Genomic DNA, 17,419 nt, shown 5'->3' with positions numbered 1-17,419 from the left:
GCCCGGCCAAGGACACTGAGGGGTCCTGCTGCTCGGGAAGGCCTGAGGGAAGCCCACCTGCCAGAGACTGCCCACCCTGGGCCTCCCGTCCGTCCGTCTGCCCTGCTGCCTGGCGGGCAGCCCCTGCTGGACTGAGGCTCGGGCCAGAGCTGCTGAGGACGGGTCAGAGCTGAGCTGGCTGGGCAGGGCCGCAGGGCGCTCCGGCAGAGGCAGGGCCCTGGGGTCTCTGAGCAGTGGGGAGAGGGGCTGACTTGGCCCCGGGCAGAGGGGCTTGGAGCAGAGACTGAAGCCCCATCCTTCCCCAGCCACCACCAGAGCCACCATGGGGGCCCTTGGCCCCGGCTGGCTGGGTCCCCCGCTCCCGCCGCGCCGGCACCTCACAGCCTTGTCCCACCTCTCCCTTCTTGCCCACACCCCTTCTCCGCTTGACCCCATCCTCTGAGCTGGCCCTGCCCTTCCCGGACTGCAGACCCTGACCCCCCAGCTGGCAGCCGCCTCCCAGGGGCGCGCTCGGGCTCCCCACTGCCTCCCCCTTCTCCGGACTCCGTGAGGGCTGAGCCTTCTCTTCGCCTCCTCTGGCCCGCAGCCCAGGATGCGCTTCCCCGGACGCTGGCTCGGGACTGTCCTCAGCCCCGCGCGCCACCTTGTACAGGCCCAGCCCTTCCCGCGTCCAGGCGTGTGCCTTCCCCCGTTGCGGCCCGAGCGCCGCCGAGCGCTGCCCCTCCGCCCCAGGGGCCCGGCGCGCATCGCCCTCCCCCACCCACCCACCCACCCACCCACCCGGTATGTGCAGTGGTGATGCCGAAAGGAATGTCAAGAAAACTTCGATCTGTGTCGCTTGTTGACGTCTGCAGGGAGTGTGAAGGAGGGCAGGGGATAGGGGGAAGGTTCGAGGGCGGCCGCGGCCCCCTCAGGCTTGGGCGGCGGCGACTGCCGCAGGCGAGGCCATGCCGGCACCGGGATCCGGCAGACTCCTCGGCGGGCGGCGGGCGGCGGCACGGCGGCGGCGCGTGCGGCAGGCGGTGAGCACGGAGCCCAGCGCCAGGCAGGCGGCCAGGCTAGCGAGGAAGGAGACGGGCCCGAGCGCGTAGACCACGGCCAGTTCCCGCGCGGCAAGGGGCCGCGCGCAGTGGCTGAAGGCGGCGTCGGGGAAGGCGGTCAAGGGGCTGAGCGTCAGGCGCCCCGGCGACACGCAGATCAGCGTCTCGGCCTCTGCGGGACACGGGAGCGGCGTCAGGCGACGGCGGCGGCAGTGGCCCGCCCCGCCCGCGCCCCCGAGGGCTCACCTGGCGCGGGCAGCGGGTGCCTGCGCAGCCAGGTGCAGAGTGGGCGCAGCGCGCAGCCGCAGGCCCAGGGGTTGCCGCGCAGCCGCAGCGTGTTGAGAGCGGGCAGGCCCGCCAGGAGCGCGGGCGCGAGCGCAGGCAGCTCGTTGTCCTGCAGGCTGAGCGTGCGCAGCAGCGGGAGCGGGCCCAGCGCCGCGGGCTCTAGACGCGCCAGCCGGTTGCCGGCCAGCGAGAGGACGCAAAGCGCGCGCAGTGGAGCGAAGGTGCCGGGCACCAGCGCCTCCAGCTGGTTGGCGCTGAGGTCGAGCTGCTTCAGCGCGTCCAGGCCCCAGAAGGCCCGCGCGTGCACCCAGCGCAGTCCGTTCTCGCGCAGGTCCAGGTGTAGCAGCGCGCCAGCGCCCACGAAGGCGCCGGGCGGCAGCGCACGCACGCGGTTGTGGTCCAGCAGCAGCGCGCGCACGCGCTGGCTCAGGCCCCCTGGCACGGCGGGCAGCGCGAGCCCGGAGCAGTTGGCCTGGCCCTCTGGCGCGCACGCGCACGCCTCGGGGCAGTCCGGGTCGCCCGAGGTTGCCGAGGCGGGGGTTGCCGAGGGGGCGGCTGCGGGGGGCGCCTGGATCCAGACTGGCCACAGCGACAGCAGCAGTAGGAACAGCGGCGGCGGCCGCCGCGAGAGAAAGGAGGGCCTCCGCATGGGGGCAACGGTAGGAGGCCAGCTGCCCAGGCGTCCCCGGAGCCCGTCCGTCCCACGGCTGGTCCCGCGCCTAGGGCGGAGGCTGGGCACATACCCAGCGCCCGGCACTGCCAGCCACCTGTCCTGAAGCCCTGAGCTCCTCTTGGCTCTGCGCCAGCAGCAGCACTGACAAGACGCCACCCCCTCCTCACCTGTGTGGTCCACCGCCCCGCACCCGGGCGAGGCCTGGGCAACTGGACCACACCGTCGCCCCCGCAGCCTCACCCCCACTGAACTCATGGCTGCGACACACGGAACAGGACCCAGCGAGCCCTGCTCCTCCCCCGAGTCTCCACCCGCCTCCTCTCAGCGGAGTGATCCTAGTGCACATATACAGGAGCCCCCACCTAGGGATGGTCCCATCCCCATGGGGCACACGCACGTGATGGGGGCCTGAACCCAGGTAGATGGAGGGCTGCACACCTGAGGAGGGGGAGGCCATCACATCTGCCCCACCCTGCCCACCAAGGACTCTGCCGGAACTTCAAGGAGACAGTGTGGGTGGAGCAGGGGCACCAGCCCAAGTCCTCCTGTCACGTGCTGCTCCCTCTGGACTCACCAGAGTTGCAGGTCCTGTCCCGGCATTTTCTTGGGGTGGGGGTGGGGGTGGGGGTGGGATGGGCAGGGGCTCACGGGGGGCGGGGGGGCTGCCTGCTTCATGGGACAAAGCGGCAGGAAGATGCAGGGAGGAGCTGGGCTGGGGCCACGACGGCAGGAAGTGGAAACCCCAGGGGTGTGCTCCCTGCCCTGCAGGGTGGACAGTGGGAGCCCAGCATGGGCACTGGGCACCCCACTGAAGAGACAGGAGGTGACACAGGTAGGTACAGACCCCTCCCCCACCCCAATATGCATCTGCAGAAGGGCTCGAGGGGGGCCAGCAGGGAAGACAACACAGACCCGCTAACTACTGTTTAATTCCCCTTCCCCCAGCTGCCCAAAGCCCTTCTCAGGCGGTGGGGGTTGGGGGGGCAGCTCTGCTAGGGTCGAGTCCACAGTGATGGTCGTGAGGCCATGATCTTCCAGGGGCGGCATCATGGAGACCTCCATTTCAGGGGCCATGAGGTGGGACTCCACATGCACCGCGTGCAGGTCCATGTGATCTTCCTGAGCCCCGAAGTGCCCCACCAACCTGCACAGCGTGGTCCAGGTCAGGCTAGCTGCAGGCGGCCATCAGCATGGGCTCATGAGGCCTCAACCAGCCAAGGCTCCTGCCGTGTCTGTGAACCACACCTCCCGGGGGGCTCGGGGAGCAGGGGCACAGCTCGCCCTGGGGGTCCTCCACTGGGGTCACTCACCTGTTGTCCATGTGTCCGGGGCATGTTTCACTGAGGGGCGGGGGGGAACAAAGGTAAGGCGTGAGTCTGGCCTCCAGGAGCCCAGCGGTGCTCCCCACACTTCTCTCCATCCCATTCTGGGAGACTCCATTCCCAAGTCCCTGGTGACCTCGCCCATCGAGACCAAGGGCCCAGGGGTACAGCCTCACCCCGCAGCCCTCACCCGCCCGCCCTGGCCCTGGCCCTGGCCCTGGGGCTCACGCACCCCTTGGCTCGAATGACGCCAACCGCCACGATGATGAGAGCGCAGAAGCAGCTGGCGCTGATGCCCGCCAGCACCACCAGCAGGGCAATGAGGGCCTCGCGGCTGAGGCCGAAGCTACACTCGCAGTAGGTTCTAGCTGCAGAGACAGGGCCAAGGGGCTGTCGTCACCTCCCCGTGGGTGACCCCCAAGCCCGCCCTCCCACCCCCGGCAGCCACCAGAAGGACACGGGTGCGCCTGGCCTGCCTGGACCAGGGAGGGGCCCTGGCTGGGGACAGGGTTGGGGAACAGGAGGCGGCACCTGCAGCAGGGATGAGCAAAAGGGACAAACATATCAGGCCGAGGGGGCTGCCAACCAGGCAGGAGTCAGGCTGGGGACAGGGGGCCATGTCCACGCCTCTGGACAGAACTCATCGGAAGGCGCTGACCTCACAATGGAGCTGTGAGGCAGGGAGGGTGGGGGCAGGGCCTCGCCTTGGGCTTCACCGCCCTTGGGCGCTGGGCTTCTAGGAGCCCTGGGCAGGCAGCCCCAGGGTAGGGCAGGTAGGGCGGCCGGGGCCTGGGAGTCACTCCAGAGTGCCCTGGCCAGATCTGAGGCAGGGGCAGCGGTGGGGCTGCCGTGGTCTTGGAAGGAGCGCGCTCCACGGCAAAGGGGCAGCGGCTGCACTTGGGCCCCTGGGGTCGCAGAGGCAGCGGCCTGGAAACCCAGAGAGGTCCACAGTGGGCAAGCCCGGGCCTCAGTTTCTCTGTCAGGGTAAGGGCTGCGGCAGCTTAGGTGGGGCCTGGGCTCCAGCTGACTGATGTCACCACCCTCCCCCCAAGACTGGAACAAGCAGGGACCAAGGGAGGCCCGGGGGTGGACACACACCCGCCGCCCCACACGGGCCCCGGCAGTGTCTCGCCCAACACCCTCGAGGAGCAGGTGGCTCCGAAATGGCTGCAGACAGCGTCTGGGGCTCTGGCGTAAGTGTGTCATTACAGTTAGAGCTCACGGCCACCGCCGCAGTCTGTCCCCTGTGCAGCCTCTCGCAGACCAGGCAAGCGCTGTCCACAGGAGGCTGGCACGGCTGGGGTTAACCTCAGCCTCCTCCCCTAAGGACCTGCCGAGCAAACCCAGGCAGCAGGAGCAGATACCTGCCCCCTGCCACGGCTAACCCCACAGGGCACTGGGGGTGGGGAGCGCCCCGCTGGGCCGCAGCCAACCCCTGGTCACTGGGGACCTCCCTGACCCTCACGCAGGTGCCCCCTCCTGGTGGCAGCTCCTGGCACACCTCTACGCCTGTTGAGTGATCCTATGACCTGAGACGCTGGGTTTTACCACACTCATCCACAAACTGAGTCCAAAGGGACTCAGAGCAGGTGTGTCCAGGCCCAGTGGCTGGCACTGCCACCCTGCCAGGCCAGTCCAGCAGGTCTGCATCCTGGTTAGGATGACGAAGGCATGCCCGGCCCAGTGCCAGGCAGGAAGTCCCTCTTCTTTTTTTAAGTGTCTTTATTACTTATTTATTTATTTTTGGCTGCATTGGGTCTTCGCCGCCGTGCGCAGGCTTTCTCTAGTTCCGGTGAGCCGGGGCCACTCTTCGTCGCAGTGCGGGGCCTTCTCATTGCGGCGGCTTCTCTTGTTGTGGCGCACAGGCTCTAGGCGCGCGGGCTTCAGTAGTTGTGGCTCGTGGGCCCTAGAGCACAGGCTCAGTAGTTGTGGCGCACGGGCTTAGCTGCTGCGTGGCATGTGGGATCTTCCCAGACCAGGGCTCAAACCCGTGTCCCCTGCATTGGCAGGCGGATTCTTAACCACTGTGCCACCAGGGAAGTCCCAAGCCCCTCTTGTGACCACAGTGCAGCCCACCTTGGAGGGGCCAAGCAGGTGGAGCCCAAGGGGGGGACCCACTGGCCTGTCAGTCCTCAAACTGCTAAGGCTACGCAGCTCATCTCTCCAAACCCCACAGCAAACACCACTCCGTGGAGCAAGAAGGAAAAGCCCTGGAGGGAGTTCCCGGGCAGTCTAGGGGTTAGGATTGCGGGCTTTCACTACTGTGGCCTGGGTTCATCCCTGGGTGGGGAACTGAGACCCCAGAAACTGCACGGCACAGCCAAGAAACAAAAGAAAGAAAAGCCCCAGAGCAGGACTGACGCTAGGGCCCTCGAGCATAACAGGCCAAAGAGAGGAGCGGGGGCACTGGGCGCAGACTGGTGAGGAGCCGCAGCATGTCTGGGGGCAGCGGGCACGGCTCCAGGCCTGGGAACGCACCGCAGGGAGGAGCAGGGCAGTGGAGACGTTCCTTCCAAAGGGCCTTTGTTGCCGTGGGGACGGCGCCACCAGGCTCGATCAGTTCCCGCTGGACAAGTGAAGGTCTGGGCCACGGAGGCTGCGGCACCGAGCGCAGCTTTGAAGGCCTCGGGCCTGGCAGAGCTAACAGCCTCCCCGCCTCCTGGGACCTGGGAGCAAGGGCAGTGCGGGGCCCCCAGTGCTGGCCTCGGACAGGACCCTGTGCTCCGGACACAACCGCCCTGTGCTGCAGCTCTGGGGATGGCTGGACTCACTGGGCCCGGCATCTTGTGCTAGGAACATCGAGGCCCCCAGGCGCTCCTGACCACACGCCTCGGGGCACGGAAAGAACTGGCCTTTCTGAAAGCACTCTTCCTTGGAAGCCCCCAGCACGGCAGCTGCCCGAGCCTAGGCGTATCCCAGGCAGCAGGTCATGCTGGAGACGCAAGAAGTTCTTGGCTTCACAGGGGCTGCCTGGCCACCCGCCCACCTCACGCATTCTGATGGAGCCCCTGGGGCCCCAGCAGCAGCCCTGGGGCTCTCAGCCCAGCACTTGGGCGCCAGACCCTCACGCCAGCAGAGAGAGGGGGACCCGAGGGCTTCTTTCAAAGGCCAGAGGGGTGAGGCTGGAGCTGGAGGTCCCTCAGGAGGGTGGCCCAGGAGGGCCCATCTCCCAGACAGCCCACCCCCGGTGAGCTCCTGCCCAAACCACGAGTGACGGGGGCCTCTGTCAGCCACGGTGTCCCAGAGACACCACGTGCCAGGACTCCCGGCCTGGAGCCCAAACCCAGGTGTGCAGCTCCCCGCGAACTCCTGGGAGCCGGGCTCTGCCAGGCTCTGTTGGAGGCCAGTCTGGAGGGAGAGCCTGACCGTGTGTCCACGAAGCCCACAGAGCCAGCAGGACAGGGAAGGAGGGAGAACCATCTGCTTTACTCTCATTCGGGGGCTGGGCGGCGGCGGGGCGGGGCCTGGCGACGGCTCAGCCGCAGCTCTTGGGCAGGCGGTAGACGCCAGCGGAGTAGACGAGCTGCTGGTCGCGCACCTTCCTCTGCAGGAAGCCCTGGAGCTCCTGCAGGTCGATCTCGGCCAGCGCGGGGCCGGTGACCACGAACATGCGCAGCATGCTGTAGATGCGCTCCAGCGACAGGCTCTCCAGGTTGGTCAGCATGGCCTGGATGTACGTCCAGAAGAGCTGGGGGCACAGCGGCCGGGGGCCGGCGGTCAGACCCCCCTCTGGGCGGCCCCCCCACCCGCCCCCACCTGCTAGGCCCCGGGCGCACCAGCAGCTCCTCCTCCTTCTGGTCGGCCTGCGAGGCCATGCCCGAGTCGCTCTCGTCGTCGCTGTCGATGAGCACCATGCTGTCCCGGTCCTGGGGCCGCTCCTCCTCCACCACCGAGAAGGTGCCGGCCGGCTCCTCTCGCAGCACGCCCTGCTGCAGCCACACCGACACGCGCCGCCGCAGCAGCGCCACGGGCATCTTCACCACCTTGCTCAGCTCCTCCAGGGTCCAGCTGGCTGTGGGCAGGGCGGCCGAGCACACGGCATGCTGGGCGGGGCTGTGCCCCCTCAGCTCGTCGGCCCAGCTCAGCAGGACCGGCAGGACCCTCACAGCACAGCCAGGCCCCAGCGGGGGGGCGGGCGGGAAGGGCCTACTGCCCGCATGGCTCTGGGACGCCTGGGTCCTGCCCACCCTCCACCCACCCTCCACCGGGGACAGAACGGTGCCCTCCCGGGAGGCGTGGCCAGAGCAGGGCAGCTGGGGGCTCACCTTGGTCCTGGAAGTACAGCAGGACCACCGCCTGCACAGGGGTCACCGCCACAGACAGGGTACGGTCAGCCAGCTCTACATCCATGGTCACCAGGCCCAAGGTGTGCTTCCAGCTGAGCGTCCGCATGGCCTGGGGAGGGCTGGGGTCAGCACAGGCCGCCCAGCGGGTCCGGCTGGACAAGGCTTTGCTACCTGGGACCGGGTGAGGAAGGGCTCCCTGACCTGCCCCCACCCCGGCAGGCAGCGACGGGACCAGCACACAGCGGGACTCCAGTCCCCTCCCCCTCAACCGGCACCCCCTAACAGCGAGGGCCCCTGTGCCTCTGAGGGAAACGTCCAAGTCCTGGCCCCAGGACCTCAGAAAGTGACCTGACTTGGAAACCAGGCCTTTGCAGATGTCGTTAGGGAAGAAGAGGTCGTGCTGGAGTCCCATGAACCCTTATCTAACTCAATCAGGGTCCTCACGGGAGGGCAGACGGTGTTCGAGGCTGGAGCGACACAGGCCCCCCTGGAGGCTGGAAGAGGCAGGAAGGACTCGCCCGCAGCCTCTAGAAGGCCCACACCTCCATCTCACACCCTGGCCTCCAGAGCTAAGAGAAGTTCCTGTTTTAGCACCTGGTGTGCGGTACTTTGTTACAGCCACCATGGGACAGCAATACAGACTTCAGCCGGAGGGGAAGGTGCTGCTGTAGCAAATACCTTTTTAGAACACGTGGATGTGGCTGTGGTGTTGGGGGATGGGGAGGGCTGGGAAAGTTTTGAGCTGCATGCTCATAAAATCCTGGGTTGCCCTGGAGAGACTACCGGCAGAAACACAGACAGGAAAGGCCATTCCAGTGAGGCCTGTTGAAGCAAGGAACACATCACCGGAGATGGGAGGAAAGGCGACCCCGTCACACGGCGGCAGAGACGTGCTCTGCTGGGTGGAAAGCAGAACTCGCGAGGGAGGAACCTGGATGTTAGGTTGAGATTTCCAAGCAAAGTATGGAAGGTGCAGCCTGCTTTCTCCTCACCACTTGTAGTGACTTGAGAGGGAAAACCGAGGAAGGACCTGGTGAGCAGAAGGGAGCCAGCAGCACTCGGGGGTTTGCACACCTGGCCGTGGGCTCTGCAGACAGAGCCCGTATGGCCCTAGAGGTAACCTGTGTCAAGGTGGCACCAACCAGCAGTGCCCAGGAGCCAGGACAGAGAGGGTCCAGGAGAGGTGTGAGAGCCCCCAGGCCCACGGACTGGACGCCGAGAACTGCATGCAGGCCAACAAGGTTCCTGAGAATTTAATAGCAGTGGAACCGAGGCCAGCCTGGGTGGAAAGGGAGGGATGGCCAAAGGAGAGCATGACTCTGAGGGCAGGGCCGTGATGCAGAGGCCTGGCCTGGCAGGGTGGGGCTGCCCTCCAGGGCAGAGAAGACTGGCATCCAGCCAAATGGAGGGGAACTTCCTCCAGTGGATTTCAGACTTGCTTAGGGCCTGGGAACCCTCCCTTCCTTCCAGTATCTCCTTTTTGGAGGTCAGGTGTCTGCCCAACGCCTGTCCCACCACTGGACTTCGGAAGCAGAGAGATATTTATTCACAGGTTTACAGCTGAAGGAGGATCGTGCCCCAGCTCTCACCCTGACCTGACTTAGAGATCTGGGACTTTGAGTTGGTGCCAGAATGGTTAAGACTTTGGGGACGGTAGACGTGGCTAAATGTATCTTGCACGTGAGAAGAACGTGAATTTGGGGGGCCAGAGAGTAGACTCTCACAGGTTGAACTGTGACCTCCACAAATGATGTTAAAGTCCTCACCCCCAGTGCCTCAGAATGTAACCCTATTTGCCAGTCGGGTCACTACAGATGCAGCTAGTTAAGGTGAGGTCACACTGGCATGGGGGGCCCTTAATCCAGTATGACTGGTGTCCCCATAAGAAGAGGAGAATTTGGACACAGAGACACCGGGAGAGGCTGTGGGGCACGATGCAGGGGTCAGAGTGACGCCTCTACAAGCCAAGCAACATCTGGAGCCCCAGCAGCTGGAAGAGGCAAGAGGATCCTCCCCTGGAGCCTTTGGAGGGAGCGCTGCCCTGCCCATACCTTGGCTTTGAACTTCTGGCTGCCAGAACTGAGACAATAAGTTTCCAGTGCATCGATGGCTCCTGTCTGGGGTACTTTGTTAGGGCTGCCCCGGGGAACACTGGTCACTCTGAGCTAAGCGCTGCTCTAAGTCCTTCTTCACTCCCCCAGCTCTGAAGGGGGGCGACAGCTAACCTCTCTATAGCTGGCAGCTGGCCAAGCTCATAACCACACACTCTGGCTCCAAGGCTGTGACCTTTACCACCACTCCAGCCTGCAGCGGGCACACGCGAGGCCCAGCAGCAGATGGCACAGGCACGGCCACCCCCACGTGTCCAGCGCAGTCCTCGGGCCAGGAGCCCGGCTGGCGGGAGGCAGAGGCACCGTGGCCACGGGCCTGACCTCTTGGCACAGACCGGGGGCCTGCCCGGCCGCTCCAGTGCCGTCACGCCGGGTACACGGGCCTGAGAAGGAGGACATGCCTGAGCCACCCCCAGGCCCCGGGTGGGACTCCGGAGGAAGCCGGCGGGGCCTCTCCAGGCAGGCGAGCTGCGGCGCAGAGGCCAGCAGGGCAGCCAGAGCGGCAGGGGAGGGCGCCGAGCACATGGGCGGGCCACGTGGACGTCCTCCACCGGGGGGGGGGGCAGCGCCGAGGCCCCACAGAGCAAGCACCACCCCCCACGCAGGGGCAGGAAGGGTCCCGGCCCGGCCCCACCTGCCGCCCTCCTGGGGCTCTGTCCTGAGGGCTCCCACCTCCAGGGGTGTCCCAGGTCCCTCCAGGGCTCAGGGTCTGCACCCTAGACACCTGCGGCCCTGTCCTCTGCTTGGGTGCTTGGCATCTCCTCCAGCCGGTGGCCTCTCAGGCCCCACACCCCACTCATCAGACTGAACGCCCCAGAACCCACTTCTCCTCCTGTCCCCTGAAACCTGGGACAGGTGTCCCAACTCCCTCCTCTCTCCCAACACGGCTCCTCTGAACCATCACCTGAAAGAAGGGTCCTCCGTGCCACGGACCCTTGCCCACGCCAGGCTCCACCTGCCCACACCTCTCACCTGGACTCCCAACGCCAGGACTGGAGGGGACGAGCGATAAACTCTGCCAATTGGCCACTCCTGGCCCCTGGCCTCCTGACCAGCCCACACACCCCCTTCTCCTTGCCGAGCCCTGTGGCCCCAGGGACCTGACAGCAGACAGCATGGGCTGGGTCCCCAAGCGCCCTGGCACTCCAGAGAGCAGCTTCCAGGGAAACAAGCCAGGGAGGGGCGGGATGGCGGAGGATCATAGAAGTCAAACACCTGAAAAGCAACCTGGAGACTCCCTGGAGACGCGCGTGGAGGAGACACAGCCCCCGACTCCCCCTGGCGCGATCACTGCAGCCCCGCCCCTAGCTCTGAGGCCAAGAGGGTGGACGGTGGAAGAGGCAGCCCAGGGGCACGCCCACTCCCGGCGCCTTGGGGGCACAGGAGGGCGTGCAGAGAGTGTGCACACCTGCACAGCCAGGCTGCCAGGAGGGCAGGGGAGGGCGCTGAGCGCAGGGCACAGACGCGGAGGGACTCGTCCGAGGCGCCCCGGCGGCGCGGCCATACCTTCAGCTTCTCGTACTTCCTGCAGTAGACCTCCAGGGCCTCCCTGACGTCCTCGGGAACCTCCAGCTTCTCATCCTTGAAGGGCGGCCAGAACTCGCTGGAGAGGATGACGGCGTAGACCCCAAACGGCGGCTGCTCCTCTGCGGGCCGCTTCTCGTCCTCCTCGCGGATGTTGGCATTGATGCGGCGCGAGTCTGCCATGTCCTGCGGGGGAGACGGGGCCTCCTGAAGGTCCCGACTGGCAGGGGTAGGGGCCGGGCGGTGGCGCGGAGCCCCAGGCAGCTACCTTGAGCATGACCTCGCAGAAGTGCATCGGGGCCTCGCCAAAGCGCAGCTTCAGCAGCTCGACGTTGCGGATCTCCCTGGAAGGGCGCACCTCTGAGGGCTGTGGTGTGCCCCCGCCCCAACCGGCACCTGCAGAGCGACACTGCCCCCCAACCCCCTCCCCGGAGCAGGGACGCCCCCAGCCCAGGAGGAGAGGTGGGAGCCCTGTGCCCACTCCACCCCAGGAGGGCCGGAAGCCCTGGGACCTACCGCCCCAGGCTCCTTGGCTGCCCCCAGGCCCACCCTTCCCCGGGGGGCAGAAGCCAAGCACAGGTCAGTCCCCACCCAGCCTCGGGGACCCAGCGCATCCCCGACGCGCACCAGGGCTAACGGAGAGCAGCCACTGCGAGCGGAGGCCACGCCTCCCTGGGGACCCGGAGTGGCACCTCACAGGCCTCACCGCTCGGGGCTGAAGCTGAACTGGTGCAGCAGGCGGTCGGCCAGCAGCGAGCGGTACTCGTTGATGAAAAGGTCCTTGCTGCCGTAGATGCTGACCAGCAGGCTGATGATGTCCGAGGAGCGCCGCTTAGAGCTGGACTTCCCTGCACGGCACGGGCACCACCGGCGCCTCTCAGACATGGAGGCGGCACAGATGGTGCCAGGCGGCTCCTGCCCGGCCAAGCCCACGAGGTGGGGATGCCGAAAACCCACTCCTTCTCCAGCTGAAGCGGCAGAAGCAGGTGGGGCAGGCAGGGCACCCCCCACGGGCCTGGATGGGGACGCCACCCAAGCCAGGTGAAGAACCCTGGGGAACCAGGCGGGGTTACACTCTGACCGTGGATCCCCTTGAGCTCTAGAGCCCACATGGCAACAAACTGGAGACCAGAGTGCCTGCCCGACTGGACCACCCCCCGAAATCCAGAGCCTGGCAGCAGGGCCGGCAGGCGCTGACCTGGATCCGCGTCCACAGGGTCGGGGACCCAGTCCTCTGGCTCGCCCGAGTCATCCTCGCTGTCCTGGCCGGTCTCCAGGCTTGCCGGGTCCGTCTTGGACAGCTCAACAGCCAAGTCCCCCGTCCCATCCGAGTCCCCGGTCAGCCCTGCCACGATCTGCCGCACCGTGTCCTCCCGCGTCCTGCCAGGCACGAGCCCCTCACCGCCTGTCCCACCTGAACACGGGACCCCACCTGACCCCTGCAGCCAGGGCCGTCAGTCACGTGCTAAAGGCAAGCCCATGAGACGCCCTCCCCGACCCCGCCACCCCTAAAACTAAAAAGCTGTCATTTTCTAGGAGTAGGAGCTGAGATGACGAGACAGACCCAAGGCCAGGCCACGCACGGCCAGGAGGCAGCAGGCCTGCGTCAGGGCAGCTCCAGACGCTGCCCGGCCCTATCCCCGAGCCTCCACTGTGCCCTTAGGGGTTTCTGGGTGGCTGTGCATGGCGCCTGCTCAAACACATTCCCCGGCAGACAGCCCGAGAGGCTCTGCTCCTCGTGGTAGAAGGCCAGCAACACAAGGCCCGACCCTTCCCGTCAGCCCTGGGGCCAGGCTGGCACGAGGCAAAGCTGAGCAGGGGCACCTGTCCGTGCTGGTGTGGGCCCCCGGCCTGCACACGGGCCTGGTGACCCTGGGCTACAGGCATGGGAAGCAGCACTGGCAGAAGGAAGGAGCCCCAGCCCGGGAGGGGAGATGGAGCATCCCTGGCTCCCCAAGGACCACATCCCTCTGGCTCCAGCAAGACCCACGGGGAGTGCAGCTGCACGAGTGGGGCTGGGAGCTCTGAGCAGCTTCCTGGAGTCGGCCCCTGGTGCTCACCTCAGGTAGCGGCGAATGGGCTCACAGGCCACCTCCAGGACAACCATGGAGGGATCCAGCACACGCAGCGCCTTGATGGCGGAGATGTACAGGGTGATGATGTCACACGTATTCACGCCTACGGCCGGGATGGGAGAGCTCTGTCACAGAAGGGCCCAGGCAACACAGGGACGCGGAGGCAGCCACCCTGGTCAGGTGACCTGCAGGTCCCACCTCACCCCCAGGAGACCCGCGTGATCTGCAGGGACCTGTTCCCTCCCCTACCCCTGCACTCACTTGCTTTCTCCCCTTGCAAAGTGGGGTCTGTTCTAAAGGGACCGGGCGCTGCCCCTGCCTCCGAAGGACCACACAAAACTGCCTCTTAACCCGCTCCCTCCACAGGCCCCAGGCCTGGGCTTCCAGATCTGGGCCCTGAGGGTGAATGGCGGGTGGGCCTCGGCAGCACCTGGGTGGAGGAGTCGCGTCTCCAGGGCAGCCTTGAGGGACACAAGAAGCTGCGGCCTCTGGTCGGTCCTCTCCAGGCAGTACTTGAGGTCTTCCACGGCCGGCCGGGAGTCCGGGAAGTCTGCAGGGAGAGGCCGGTCCTGGCACGTGCACACGTGGCGAGCACACACTGTGTGCGAGGGGCCTGGCTCTGCTCGAGACACCGCGGTCCCAGATGTGCCCGCCGCCCCACCCTCAATGAGCTGAAGGGCAGAGGCATAGGAAGATGGCTCCCTGGCAGGTGGGCCGACCTCGGATGATGCTGAAGAGCTCCTCGATGCGCAGGCTGGCGTAGATGCGATAGAAGAACCTCTGCACGTGGCAGCGCCACCGGCGCAGGCTGCTCCCGGCCTCTGGGGATGCAGGCCTGCTGGGGCCATCCTGCAGGAACACCTTGCCCAGCCAGCCGACCACCCTCTCAATCCACTGTCGGGAGGACACAGGTGTGGGACTCTGGGGGCCACGCCCAGAGCAGAGACGAGGAGAAGCCACACAGCTGCCCGCCCCGCTGGCTGGGCCCTGGGAGCCCCCAAGGCCACCTACTCTGGAGACCAAGAGCACATTAAAATCAGCAGGACGAGGGACCCAAAGGAGGCCTCCCAGGGCCTCCATCAACACACACCCAGGCCCCTTCCACACACACCAGCACCCATGCTCATCCCCAGCAACAGTGGCTCCGACACAGGGCGCTACGTCTGAGCGGATGGGCACACCCTGGGGGTCCCATGCACAACGAGACCCCCCCACGCACAACCCACAGCACCTACCGGGAACACTTCTGAGCCCGTGCACGTTAAATCCACAGGACACCCTACCACACGGACCCGAGCGCGTGCACGTCTTCCCACGGCCACCCAGCCACCGGCAAGACCACACGGACGATGTGCCGCCTAGGGACGGCACAGCTACCCGCCAGACCTCCAGCTTCACACCACCCCCCCCGCGGCAGGGACGCTGGCTTTGAACCCCACCCCTCACCCGCACAGCTTACCTGCATCCTCAGGAGAGAGATAGCAAGAGCAGTGGAGGGGAACAGGCGGGAAGTGGGAGCAGGCTGAGGACCCCCGTGGTTGGGCGCAGCTCTTCCTCAACTCTGTGCAGCCCAGAGCAGATCCCAGACCACGTCCCAATAGTGTGGATGCCCCCGAGGCCCCCCACTGGGATACCCCAGACCTTGGCATGGCCTCCAGCCACGTGACCCTGCGCAGACCTCACTAAGCGTGTCACAGGCTCTTCCTTGCTATCACCAGGATGGGCCCAGAATGACTGGCCTCCACCCAGCACCAAGACAACTTCAATCACCAGCAACGTCCTGATGCACCCGGCTCTCCACGCTCTGGCTGTTTCTAAAGCCAAGGTGTCAGTTTTGCCAGAAACCTCTAGTCCACAAGGACACAGCCCGCGGGGGGTCCTCACCTTGTGGAACTCACGCAGGAAGGAGCGCTCGTACTCGCCCCGGCAGCGGTCCTCCATCCTCTCCCGGGTCACTTGGTGCAGGGTGGTGGTCACAGCCTCGGCACTGACCCGCTCCAGCAGACTAAGCCTGTGTCTGGAGAAGAGCCCCGCCCGTGGAGAACGCAGAGCACACGCACGCGTGCCCAACCCCACCCCAGCACGTGCCTCCCACAGCTCTCCCGTCGGGGGCACAACGGCACCAGAGGCCTCGAGGAAAAGCTGCTGCGAAAACAAGCACTGGCCAGTGACCACCCGCCCTCCCCAGCTGGCCTCTCTGCCCAGGCCGGGACACTGGCCTTCTCCACGTGATCAACGTGTCTGGCTACTGGGGCTAAGGCTCATCTCCCAGAAATAGCCCTGAGACAACAGCTAAATACGTCACTACCCTGGTCCCACAAACACAGATGCAGCTGTCTGTGCTCCTTGGTGTAGATGCCGATCTACGAGGACAAAGGGTCCTGAGAGAACGAAGCTTCTGTGGATCAGGCCACACCCTCAGTCCAGCTAAGAGACTCTCTAACAGCTACACTGCTACCACTTCACTCAAAGTGACAAAGTCATCATAAGTGACCACAGACAGTGGAGGGACCACACGACAGGACCTGGCTCTAACAACAAGATCCTTGCCTCCTCGACAGACCAGAAGGATAATCAGTTTGCCCAACACGTTGATCTAATCTCTAACTTGTTCTAGAAAGAAGAAAGAATAGTCGCACCTTTTGCAACCATAGGATAAACACCGTTCCTCTCCTGAGAGCCCACAAACAGCACAGCAAAATTCTGCACAGCCCAGGAAATTCAGAATCACGTGGAATCTTAGCATAAGCAAAGTGTGAAACCCTGAGCTAGGGCGAATGACAGGTGCACCTGTGGCCAGGGCGAAAGGTATAAACTCACAACACACGGATCCTGGGGACCCTCTCTTTGGCGACCAGGACAGGCGGCAGAGACCCCCAGCCAGCTCAGCAGCTCTCTGCAGGGGCCAGCTGGACCCAGAGGGGCAAGCAGGAGCCAGGAGGAACAGGGGCATGGCCACGCAGGCACAAGTACTCACAGGACTTGGCTGAGCTGGTGGAACTGCTCCAGCGCCTGGCGGCACCAGCACTGCTGCTTGTCACTGCCACATCCCGCACAGAGTGGGCTCTGCAGAAGGCGGTAGTACCGGCGGCGGGCGTATCTGCTGTCCAATTCCCCCTCCAGTTCGGGGTCGGTTCCTCCTTCTCCTTTCCTCTTACTCTGCATGTAAACTCTCAAGAAGCGCCCATAGAGACGCTGGATCATCTCCTGAAAAGCTCTGGGAGTGGAAAAGAACAAGACGCCCCGCAATGTGGTATGAACCTTTTCCCGAAGCCCCTGAGCACCGGTGCCCATAAGCAAGCCCAGGCGAGTCCATTTCTCCAGGAGCTCTAGACTACGCAGGTAGGGATCCAGGCGGCTCTCCAGGAGCCCGAAAGCATCGAGGAGCAGCAGAAGGCACTGGGGCTCGTCTGCACAGTTCTCACGTTGGGAGACGGCATTCCAGAACTCGAGGGATATGTTAGCCTGCAGGTCGTTCTGCAGCACCTCTGCAAACCACTCCTCCAGGACCGAGTGCAGACCGTGGCCCCTGAGAACCTCCACCGCCGCCCGGAGCTCCTCCTCCTTTGGAGGGACCGCACCGCTGGTCCGGGAGGATGCCTGGAGTATAGAAAACTGTAAGAAGAGAACACAGCGCAGAGGTGGAGAGAGCGGTGACAGACGAAGAGAGACAGGAAAGGGACAAAGCGCAGGGGAGCCTACGGAAACCCCGCTGCCCTTCGTCGCACGGATGCAGGGCCCACGCTTAGGGACAGGCTGTGGAACAGGAGAAGACTCCGGGGGAAACAGGCTGGACAGAAGCGGGCGGAGGGATCCGTATGAGCCCGAGAGTGGACGCGCAGGGTCCCGGGAACCCCGCACGGGCCCGCCGCCCTCTTCTCGGGCCTCACCAGTCCCAGAGCGGCCGGCGGCACCAGTCCGGTGCTCACGGTATTCCAGGCCACCAGCAGCTCTTGGGCAGGTCCGGGGTCATTGTGCGCCGCCGCTTCCGCCGCCGCCATCTGCGCCCACCAGCTCCTAGAGCCGCCGGCGCGGCGCGCGGCGATGACGCAAACGAGAGGCGCGCGGCGGTGACGTGCGCCGTGGACACGCCGTCTGTAGGC

General features: G+C 65.6%; 3 protein-coding genes across 3 annotated transcripts; all 3 read right to left on the bottom strand.

Moving 5' to 3' along the window:
* Positions 1 to 863: 863 nt before the first annotated feature.
* LRRC26 (leucine rich repeat containing 26) lies at positions 864 to 2,382 on the bottom strand. The gene is given in 2 exon segments (XM_061200851.1): positions 864 to 1,212; positions 1,287 to 2,382. Coding segments are annotated over 2 exon segments (1,398 nt in total). The 3' UTR covers positions 864 to 910.
* A 531-nt stretch (positions 2,383 to 2,913) lies between these two features.
* TMEM210 (transmembrane protein 210) lies at positions 2,914 to 3,939 on the bottom strand. The gene is made up of 4 exons (XM_061200819.1): positions 3,852 to 3,939; positions 3,553 to 3,688; positions 3,309 to 3,338; positions 2,914 to 3,142 (listed from the first exon to the last, which is right to left on the bottom strand). The coding sequence occupies exons 1-4, from the start codon at positions 3,937 to 3,939 to the stop codon at positions 2,914 to 2,916; spliced, it is 483 nt and encodes a 160-aa protein (XP_061056802.1).
* A 2,788-nt stretch (positions 3,940 to 6,727) lies between these two features.
* ANAPC2 (anaphase promoting complex subunit 2) lies at positions 6,728 to 17,400 on the bottom strand. The gene is made up of 13 exons (XM_061199569.1): positions 17,207 to 17,400; positions 16,294 to 16,916; positions 15,201 to 15,333; positions 14,036 to 14,210; positions 13,747 to 13,866; positions 13,302 to 13,419; positions 12,440 to 12,621; positions 11,948 to 12,089; positions 11,510 to 11,585; positions 11,224 to 11,427; positions 7,586 to 7,715; positions 7,097 to 7,332; positions 6,728 to 7,008 (listed from the first exon to the last, which is right to left on the bottom strand). Exons 1-13 carry the CDS (start codon positions 17,315 to 17,317, stop codon positions 6,796 to 6,798), a joined length of 2,463 nt encoding a protein of 820 aa, XP_061055552.1. The 5' UTR covers positions 17,318 to 17,400; the 3' UTR covers positions 6,728 to 6,795.
* Between the last annotated feature and the right edge of the window lie 19 nt (positions 17,401 to 17,419).

This window comes from Eubalaena glacialis, chromosome 9 (assembly GCF_028564815.1).
Source record: "Eubalaena glacialis isolate mEubGla1 chromosome 9, mEubGla1.1.hap2.+ XY, whole genome shotgun sequence".
In the NCBI taxonomy this organism is placed as follows: Eukaryota; Metazoa; Chordata; class Mammalia; order Artiodactyla; family Balaenidae; genus Eubalaena; species Eubalaena glacialis.
This window is presented reverse-complemented; position numbering and strand designations above follow the sequence as displayed.

Excerpts from the sequence above, each read along its gene's own strand:
- ANAPC2 (XM_061199569.1), bottom strand. The coding sequence starts at position 17,317 with ATGGCGGCGGCGGAAGCGGCGGCGCACAATGACCCCGGACCTGCCCAA. Across the intron at positions 15,334-16,293 it reads CACCAGCTCAGCCAAGTCCT|ACACAGGCTTAGTCTGCTGG; the intron begins GTGAGTACTTGT and ends GCTCTTCTCCAG. Across the intron at positions 11,586-11,947 it reads TTCAGCTTCAGCCCCGAGCG|GGAGATCCGCAACGTCGAGC; the intron begins GTGAGGCCTGTG and ends GCGCCCTTCCAG.
- TMEM210 (XM_061200819.1), bottom strand. The coding sequence starts at position 3,939 with ATGGCCCCCTGTCCCCAGCCTGACTCCTGCCTGGTTGGCAGCCCCCTC. Across the intron at positions 3,689-3,851 it reads TTTGCTCATCCCTGCTGCAG|CTAGAACCTACTGCGAGTGT; the intron begins GTGCCGCCTCCT and ends CTGTCTCTGCAG. Across the intron at positions 3,143-3,308 it reads CCCGGACACATGGACAACAG|GTTGGTGGGGCACTTCGGGG; the intron begins GTGAGTGACCCC and ends CACGCTGTGCAG.